This window comes from Bos mutus, chromosome 6 (genome assembly GCF_027580195.1).
Source record: "Bos mutus isolate GX-2022 chromosome 6, NWIPB_WYAK_1.1, whole genome shotgun sequence".
Classification (NCBI taxonomy): domain Eukaryota; kingdom Metazoa; phylum Chordata; class Mammalia; order Artiodactyla; family Bovidae; genus Bos; species Bos mutus.
In genome coordinates, this window is record NC_091622.1 from 114185317 (window position 1) to 114195241 (window position 9925).

The window sequence follows — 9925 nt, forward strand, 5'->3', positions numbered from 1 at the left end:
CAGACCTCCCCACCCCAGGGGTGAAACCTGCCCCTACCTGGACGAGAAAGGGGTGCAGCCCGTGGCACTGGCCCCCCGGCGTGTACAGCTGAGCAAACACCACTGCGTGGGTAGCGGTCTTGCCCATGTTGCCAACCCAGAATTTGGCAGCTTCAAAATCGGGGGAATGGATGATGAATTCCTGCACGAGGGAAAAAATGGACGTTAGAGACTGCCGCACACTAGAGTCTTCATCTCTTTGACACGTTCAGTCTTCTCTGTTCGAAACCTTGGAGGTATAGGTAAGAGCTGATGGAAGGTTATTTCCGTGTGGCAAGGGGAACCCCATTTAAAAAAAAAAAGCATATGCTGGGCCTTATGGCTTAAAGAAGAGCCTCCCTGTGGAAGACGATGACCAACATGCGAATAGTAAAGCACACATAAAGCTCCAAGCTGCCAACGCCCCAGTCGAGTTCACCGTTCAGCGAGCCTTCCCCAAGCACAGATTGGAGCGGGGGTCCCCTCCTTGGCTTCACGCCTGCCTACATCCCCCACCCACTGCCAATTCGCCAAGTTTGGCTCCTTTGCCCACCCTGTCTGTCCCCCAACAAGCTCCCCGGGAGTCCAGGAGCACAGGGTGGATGCACACAGGAATTAAAGAAGGAACAGACAGGAGGGGACAGGTCCCCTGAGGACACAGCCCGGGGCTTGGGGAGGCAGCAGGGAGCAGAGGGAAGCAGGGCTGAGGCCTGCTCCCAGGGAGGTCCCACCTGCTTGTGGGCGTCACCCAGCCAGCTGGCTCCCTCGAGCGCACACCACTGCTCTCTCCTCCCCATCGAGACGCTGCATCTCCTTCTTGTCACTCAACAGAAGTGACATCGGGTAGTGACACTCCCAGGTGGGATGGGTCATGCCGGTCCCATCCCATCCCTGCCCCACAGCCCCTGGCCCAGCCAGTTTCTCCCCGCTGGTGACAGGACTGTGTCTCCCCTCCAGCATAAAAGTTCCGTGCTGCTGACAGGACTGCGTCTCCCCTCCAGCATAAGAGTCCCACCGGCATGTTAGTGGCCAGGAGCTGTCTCTAGCAGCAGTGTTGAGTACACAGTAGGGTGCTCAGCAAACAGCCTGCGGGAGGCTCGGGGCTCCTAACCTCAGCTGATCTTCATTTAAGGACCAACGCCAAGAGGAGGAGAGTCAGAAGCAACAGCCTCGCAGGTAACTGAGTTTCACCCAGGCCCCGAGGCCATGGAGGTACCACCCTCCCTCTGCAGAGTCAGGAAGGGCCTCCCCATCCCCTAGCCCAGCACTGAGAGCCCAGGGACACCAGCGAGCTGAGCGAAAAGAAAGGCTGAGAGCCAGAAAGACCCGGGTGCATATAAAGATATCTCATGGCTTAAACAACAGTCCCTTGGACTGCAAGGAGATCAAGGCTGCTGGGCTACTGCTGCTAAGTCACTTCAGTCGTGTCAGACTCTGTATGACCCCATAGAAGGCAGCCCACCAGGCTGCCCCGTCCCAGGGATTCTCCAGTCAAGAATACTGGAGTGGGTTGCCATTTCTTTCTCCAGTGCACGAAAGCGAAAAGTAACAGTGAAGTCGCTCAGTCATGTCCGACTCTTGGCGACCCTTTGAACTGCATGCAGCCTACCAGGCTCCTCCATCCACGGGGTTTTCCAGGCAAGAGTACTGGAGTGGGGTGCCATTGCCTTCTCCGGAGATCAAGGCAGTGAACCCTAAAGGAAATCAACCCTGAATACTCATTGGAAGGACTGATACTGAAGCTGAAGCTCCAATACTTTGGCAGCCTGATGCGAAGAGCTGACTTGCTGGAAAAGACTCTGATGCTGGGAAAGATTCAAGGCAGGAGGAGAAGGGGACGACAGAGGATGAGATGGTTGGATGGCATCACTGACTCAATGGACATGAGTTTGAGCATGCTCCGGGAGTTGGTGATGGACAGGGAGGCCGGGCGTGCTGCAGTCCGTGGGGTCACAGAGTCGGACACGACTGAGCGACTGAACAACAAGGATACCAAGAGGCCACACACCTCGCTCTCAGCCCCTGGGGTGTGGCGGACCCCCGCCTCTGCTCCCAGGCACCCCCAGCAGCCTGGAGGGCGCACACTGCGACCCACGCCCCCACCGCCCCTGTTCTTCCAGGGGCTTCTCAGGTTCATCCTCTTGAGCCCCCTGCCCACAGTGCCCCCAGTACACACAGCCCACCTGTCCCATGAATAAACTCATGGTGAGCAGACACACGGGGCAAGGCTTCACCCTGCTGCATGCAACTCGGCAAAACCACATGGACCAGTTGGGGGAAGGGCCGCAGACACTGGACCCGTGAGGAAGGGGCAGGAGGATGTGGCCATTTGGGAGAGGTGGGGGCCAAGGAGCCCGACGCCAGTGATGGGAGAGGGGCCGCAGGACGGGGAGTGGCAGAAGCCACAGGTCCCCCGCACGCCCCACCCTCTCCCCCGCCCCCCGCTGCCCTCCACAGCACAGACCAGCTGACATACCACGCTCCTGTCTGCTCACAGAATACGTGTTCCCTCCCCGAGGACTGCCAGGTCCGATGGACGGGCCTCCTCTAGAGCACCCTCCCCGAGGACTGCCGGGTCCCCACGGCACTAAGGAGCGAGCCTGCACAGAGCAGCCTTCAGTGCACAGCGCAGGGAGGGGGGCCAACCACACAGGTACCACGGAGAGCCCACGGGTGCAGGAGTGGCCCCAGGACCAGAGGGGCTGGGCTGCTGTCCAGAGAGCCTGGCACCAGACAGGCTGCTAGAGACGGACGAGGGTCAAGTCGAACCTTCCTTGTTTGTCCTATAAAACGAGAGCAGCGGGCACCGCTCCCTAATTGCACGCAAACAAACCTGGTAAACAAACAGATTTTATAGAAAGACAGCTGCGCCCTCACGCTTCCATGTCCTAGCCCAATCCAAACCTCAGCGGCTTCTAGGTATGACCAGGTTTCACCGCTCACAGCCTTTATCTCCTACGCTCTACTGTTCATAGCGTGATGGATCTCGGTGTGCACTTAGGCAAGAGCCAGGCTTCTTGGTCTAATTATGTGACAACACCATGTTTCACATGCTCGAAGCCTGGAGACAGAAGGGCGAGTATCACCTACCTGGGTGCTGGGGTCGTAGTGAGCAGTCGTGCGTATGCCCTTGGTGTTACTCCCATGACTCACTTCCGTCAGAGCAAAACATCCAAAAATCTAGCATGGAAACACAAAATGAGGTCAGGTGAAAAGGTCCTCTCTGCACCTTCCTGGAGGGACCCTGCCACCGGGCTTCCTTTACGGCCTAGACCACCGAGCAAAGCCCCAAGTCTCCATTTCCTGCCTGATGCCCAGCGGGCTCACTGAGCCAGCCTGCTGTGCGAGATGCTGGCTGCAGCTCCCGCCCGGGAGGGCAGCTGGCAGGTGGGCTGCTGGGGTCTCTCTAAGTCAGCACAGTGGCTAAGAGCAGCTCTCAGGCGTCAGAAGAAAAGGAAGGCGCTTCCTCGATAAGAAAAAGCTCAGCTCCTATCGTGCTGGGAATCCAGCACACCCCAGTTTGGGAAAGAACAGCATGAACTATTTGGTGAGCAGCCCCAGAACAGCATGAGAGGAGGAGCGGCCCCCCACCTGGAGACCCTCTGCGGCAGGGTGCCCTCTCCACACATCTCCAGGAAGAACACATAACAGGACCCGAGGACCCACGAGCACCAGCTAACCTCCAAACTGAAGATCTTTGGAAGGTACTTGAGGTGCCGTTCAGAACCAGAGCTGTAAATGGCCGATCCAAAAGTCTGAAAATACAACATCACCATGGAAACAGGGGGAAGCTAAGGCTGCTGCCACCCTGGGACTTTACCCCACTCCCCACCCCGACACACACACACACACACACACACACACACAAACACCACACCCCGGCACCACACCAGCCCCCAGCAAGAGCTCCAGCTTCCAAGACAAAGCAGCACTGGGGTCCACGGCCCAGGACAGCCCCTGGACTCAGCTGCCTGGCCTTGGGCTCACGGAGTCACAAGACCCAGGTCCTCGTTGCAAGCCATTAACACGCGCTGAACAGGACCAGGAGATAGTCCGTGAACAGCAAGGAGGTGGGAGTTGGGTGGGGGGCGAGAGTGTGGGATGGGCAAGGTGAGCCCACCTTTCCTTCAGACAGCATGTAGACGACACCACCTTCCCAAGTTCATCTCCACCCGCATATCGAAGAGGCGGAAACACAGGCCTCACCTTTGACCTATTTTCCCTCCTTCCCTTCCTTCCATTTATAAAAGTCCCAGAGCTGCTATTTCTATGGAGTTTTAACCGCAGTGCGTCATTCAAGGACTGACGTGTGCAAGTCTGCATAAACAGCTGAGAAAAACTGGGCTTCTCATTACAAGTCACGAGGTCTACCTACGTATTTTCATCTCTGCTTTTGTTTTGCATAAAATTTCTTTTTTCTCTCTCTCTTTTTCTTTCTTTATTTCGGTGCAGCACGCAAACTCTTAGTTGCGGCTTGCGGGAATCTAGTTTCTGACCAGCCATGAGACTCAGGGCCCCATGCACTGAGAACGCGGAGTCTTAGCCACTGGACCAGCAGGGAAGTCCCTCTGTCTCGTTTCCTTTATCATTTTCTAGAAATCTCTTTAAATGAACACTTCCCAAATGCATTAAGTCTCACAAAGCGGGCAAACGCTGCCAACCAGGAACCACAAAGGCAACTCCCAAGTGTATCTCAGGTTCAGAGGACAGAGCACTGTTCAGCCCCGGGGCACGGGGTGAGAGCAGCCCCCTCTCCACTCCTCCCCTCTCCCGGGATGACTCACCAGCACATGCAGGAAGAACTTGACGGCCAGGGACCAGTCGTACATGCCCAGGCATTCGATCAGTGCCAGGACCCTCGGCAGGCTGTCCAGCATGTCCCCGACGGGGAGGAAGTCGTACTCGAAGACCCTCTTACAGCGCAGGAAGTTCAGCTCCTGGTACTTCTCCACCGAGAGCCGGCTGCCACGGGGATGGGCGAAGAGGGGGTCGTTCTCCAAAGCCGAGAAGATGGCTTTCTGGAAATGCGGCAGGCGGGGAATAGCGGATTTGGAGGCAAAATACAGAATTTTTTCACTAAGCTCTGACTTATATGGTTTCCTCAAGGCCACGGGCTGCCTCTGGTGGGCAGTCTAACCCAGAAACACAGGGACAGAGATGAGAGGGCTTCTCAGGGGAGAGCAGAGAGCACCAGGCTTAGGAAGCCCAGCCTGTGTCCATTCATTCCGGGCTCCATCTTTCTGCAGATGAACCAGAAGCCCAGCAGAGCCCCCTCCCCGCGTGCCAGCGAGGCGCCCAGCGGCCACCAGCCCAGCCTCACCTTGAAGCGCAGCGTGTCTTCGCCCTCCCAGAACAGCGCCAGCTCCTTCCAGGGGAATGAAGCGCGGGCGCGGGCCACGTGCAGGGGCCCCTGGGGCGGGTCCGGCAGCACGGGGTCACCGCTGCTCTCCCTGAGGGGCGCCATCACTCCCAGCCACCACCTGTGCAGACACGCAACCCAAGTCAGTGCGTGTCCTTCTCACGCCATCACCAACAAGGGCAGACACGCCGCGAGATGTGACAGACAGACAGACAAGCTCTGATCATAAAGGGAGGGCAGTTGGAACGGCCCTGCACAGCTGGCGTCCACTCTCCCAGGAGGGGGAGTGAGGCGCATGCTCTGGGTTCCGCTCCTGCACTGAGGTGACCAGGAGTCAGACGGGGGCAAAGGGCAGCCCTGTGGCCGGGGCTGTGAAGCTCTCAGCGTGGCCAGAGGACGCCTCACCGGCCCAGGGCCACCAGCCCCGCAGCCTGGGAAGCCTCACCCCGGAGTCCAGCCAGTGCTGGCCGGCCTGCTCCAGCCACACCCCTGGAGTCCCCTTGAGCCCACCTGGGCGGGGGACGTCTGCAGAGTCTGTCACTCTGCTTGACACAGAAGCATCTGGATTCCCACTAACAAAGCAACCTAGCTCTCTTGGCCAAAGGATCATTCTGGAATTCACTGAGCAGACTAGCTCCTTTACAAGTGTCTGGGTCAATGAAGGCAGGGATGGGAGGGGCTTGTGAACAAAGAGACCTAGAGAGACACCCGGAGAGCAGAGTCCTGGCTTGGACCCCCAGGGCAACTCTTTAAGGTTCATGAGAACATTTACATCCCGTAGTTAAACATTAGGATAGTCTGGGAGGTCGAACTCTGAGCATGATGGTCAACACTGTTGGCACACGATGGAAAAGTGGTCCCTCTTGCTGGTGAGACCCTTGTGTCTTCTGGGCGAGAGGGGAAAGATCCGCAGGGCACATTTGAAGACCTGCATGTGTGTCAGAGGGCTTCCCTGGTGGCTCAGAGAATAAAGAATCCACCTGCAGTGCAAGAGACCTGGGTTCGATCCCTGGGCTAGAAAGATCCCCTGGAGAAGGGAATGGATTCCAACCCTGGGTTGGGAAGATCACCTGGAGGAGGGAATGGCCACCCACTCCAGTATTCTGGCCTAGAGAACTCCATCTGAAGCCTGGCGGGCGACAGTCCATGAAATCGCAAAGAGTTGGACACGACTGAGCGACTTTTTCATTTTGTGTGAAAGTGACTGTGCCCTCAACAGACAGAAGCTTATTTCATCCCTTAAACTGTGGGCCGAGAACTATTGTCCCTCTCAAAAGATGCAAGAACCCCAGTTCAGAGAAGCTCGCTGTCTTTTGCAAGCTCCCACCACTGAGAAGTGGCAGAAGAGGGATCTGAACTCTGCAGAACACAAGCCCTGGGCAAGCTCTTTAGCAACCACTTTAAGATGCTGAGAGAGCTTCCCTGGCGGTCCAGTGGCTAAGACTCCGTGCTCCTGGTGTAAGGAAAATGGGTTCAATTCCCAGTCAGGGAGCTAGATCCCAAATGCCGCAACTAAGAGACGCACAACCAAAAACGAGTATATATATATATTTTTTAAAAAAGATGCTGAGAAAGAACCACAGACTAAATCCAGAGCAAGCAGAAAGGAAACAGACAAAAGATTAGAGCAAAGTGTATGGACTAGAAATCAGAAAATGGACAAAAACAAACGTTGGTTCATTGAAAAGACTGACAAGATTGACAGACTTTTAGCTTGATTGACCCAGTAAAAAAAAAAGAGGGAAAACACAAATTATTAACTTGAGGGACCAAAGATGGACTATTACTACCAACCTTAAAGAAATAAAAAGGATTCTAAGGGAATACTATGAACTGTATGCCAATAAGTTAGATAACTTCCGTGAAACTGACAAGTTCCCAGAAAGACACAATCTACCAAAACTGACTCATGGAGAAATGGAACACGTGATCGGATCCATAAAGACGACACTGAAGGAGAAACAGAATACGTGATCGGATCCATGAAGATGAGACTGAATTAGGAATCAACACCCACAAAGAAAAGCCAGAGGGCTTCCAATGTGAATTCTACCAAATATTTAAAGAAGAAAAATTAAAATTTATGCACTCTTACAAAAAAAAAAAAAAAAGAAGAGGAGGGAACACACCTATAAAGTGCTCCATTAAGCCAGCATTACATTGAAACCAAACCAAAGGTATGACAAGAAAACTGCAGACTAATATCCCTCGTGAATATAAAAGTAAAAATCCTCAAAAAACCTTGCAAAGTGAATCCAGCAACATATTAAAAGATTATATATCACCACCACGTGAAATATATCCCAGGAATGTAAGGTTGACTCAACATTTGAAAATCAGTTCATGTAATACAGCATATCAACAAAACAGATAGACAAAAAGTACATGATCATATCAACAGATGAAGAAAAGCATGAGACAGAACCAGGCACCCTTTCATGATAAAAACTCAACAAACTAGAAATACTTTGATAAAACTATTGAACCTGATAAAAAACATCTACGAAAACCCTCTAGCTATCCTTGTCCTTAAATATAAAAGATTGAATGCCTTTCCCCTAAAATTAGGAACAAGACAAGGATGTCCACTCTACCACTTCCAGTCAACACTGTACCGGAGGTGCTAGCCAATGCAATTAAGCAAGAAATGATATAAAAGGCATCCAGATTAGAAACCTATCTCTCTCTGCAGATGACATGATTTTGTACAGAAATTCCTAAGGAATACACTAAAAAACTATTAGAATTAATAAATCAGTCTAGCCAGTTTGCAGGGGACAAGATCAGGGAGCAAAACTCAGCTGATTTCTATACACTAACGGTAAACAACTCAAAAATGAAATTAAGAAAACAATTCTATCTATAACAGCATCAAAAATAATAAAAATACTTGGAAATAAATTCAACAAAAGAAGTGTAAAACTTATACTCAGAAAACTATAAAACATTTTTTATACAGTTAGTTGATGTATAAACCCAAGTGCCAGCCCTCAAGTTCTCTCCCCACCCCATCCCCCCCGCCCCCCGCCCTGTCCCAGAAACCAGTTAGTTACCAAGCCCCTCTCTCACTGCTCCTCTCTAATACTGAACAAATCCTATCCTTTCTCTTTGAGCCCAAGAAATCTTACAACAACCTCCAGGTATTGAGCAAATACTGAGTGTGGGTGGAGTAGCGGACTCCCAGATGCTAGGAACCCCAGCACAATCTGTACTCTCACTTTCCAGGTGTAAAGGTCAATGTGTCAGTTGATTGTGCAGGGCCTTAACGACCTCGGTCCAAACTCCAGAATCCTAAGCCTTCAAAGGCCACCTGCAGCCGCCGACATCACTGCATGATCCTACACACAGGCATCTGAAGCCAGACGCCTGGCGCCAGATCCCAGCTACAGAGCTTAGGCGTGGCGCCAACTCGGCAAAGTCACTGCACCTGCCTGGGGTGGTGAAACACGGGCAAAGCTGATCCTGCATGGCCAGAAGGCTGTTACCACTCACCGGGGCACCTAGAGCAGTTCCAGGCACGGAGGGAACGTCTATACCATTTGGGGCGGGGGAGGCATCTATACCATTTGGGGGGCGCAACAGTCGCTTTCAGACAATTTCAGAAGGGGCCCTAACATGCAGACCCGACCATGCTCCCGCCGCTAGGTGACAGCTGTCCCCTGACCTCAGGGGACAAGTGTCTGAACTCCTTGATACATCTCGCGGGTTTACCCCCCCGGCCGCCGACCCTCGCAGCCTCTGCGCCCAGCAGTTCAGCAAGAAGACGCGGTTGGGCCCCCACCCCACCCCAACCATTGCACGCGCCGCCCCCGCGTACCCTCTGGGCAAAGGCGGACTGGACCTTCAGATGTCGCCAGACTCTACGATCACGGCCACCGCAGGGCCCAGCGAACACACCACAGGCTCCCAACGTTGGTCCGGTGGAGATCCACCCAGATCCTAGAGGCAGGAGAGGGCGCGCGCGCGCGCAGCCGCAGACAGGCCTTCCGGGTCGTCCCCGGGCCTGACGTCATCGCGGCCCCCGCTGCGCCCTGTTACGCAGGAAACGCAGGACGCCTGGGCGAGCCCAGGCTGCTGGAAAATGAAACTGAAAGTCGCTCAGTCCTTTCCGACTCTTTGCAACCAGGCCAGAATTCTCCGGGCCAGAATACTGGAGTGGGTAGCCTTTCCCTTTTCCAGGGGATTTTCCCAACCCAGGGATGGAACCCAGCTCTCCCGCTTTGCAGGAGGATTCTTTACCAGCTGAGCCAGCAGGGAAACCCAAGAAGCCTGGAGGAGCTGGTAGCCTTTCCCTTCTCCAGGAATTCTCTGGAATTCTCCAGGCCAGAATACTGAAGTGGGTCAGTCACTCAGTCATTTCAGTCGCTCAGTCCTGTCCCACTCTTTGTGACCCCATGGACTGCAGCACACCAGGCCTCCTTGTGCATCACCAACTCCTGGAGTTTACTCAAGCTCATGTCCATTGAGTCCGTGATGCCATCCAGCCATCTCATCCTCTGTCATCCCCTTCTCCTCTGACCCCAATCCCTCCCAGAATCAGGGTCTTTT

General features: G+C 53.9%; 1 protein-coding gene across 7 annotated transcripts in view; it reads right to left on the reverse strand.

The window, feature by feature from the left end:
- ACOX3 (acyl-CoA oxidase 3, pristanoyl) overlaps window positions 1-9343 on the reverse strand; it is a 49346-nt gene extending 40003 nt beyond the window's left edge. For all 7 annotated transcript variants that reach the window (XR_011464587.1, XR_011464586.1, XM_070372771.1 and 4 more), the window contains exons 1-6: window positions 9195-9343; window positions 5339-5498; window positions 4803-5036; window positions 3699-3773; window positions 3109-3198; window positions 38-181 (exon numbers count right to left, since the gene is read on the reverse strand). Coding sequence is in view for 5 of the 7 variants with exons in the window: in XM_070372771.1 (XP_070228872.1) it covers window positions 38-181; window positions 3109-3198; window positions 3699-3773; window positions 4803-5036; window positions 5339-5482 (687 nt within the window). In the remaining 2 variants the exon portion in view is untranslated. The remainder of the gene's footprint in view (window positions 1-37; window positions 182-3108; window positions 3199-3698; window positions 3774-4802; window positions 5037-5338; window positions 5499-9194) is intronic.
- Between the last annotated feature and the right edge of the window lie 582 nt (window positions 9344-9925).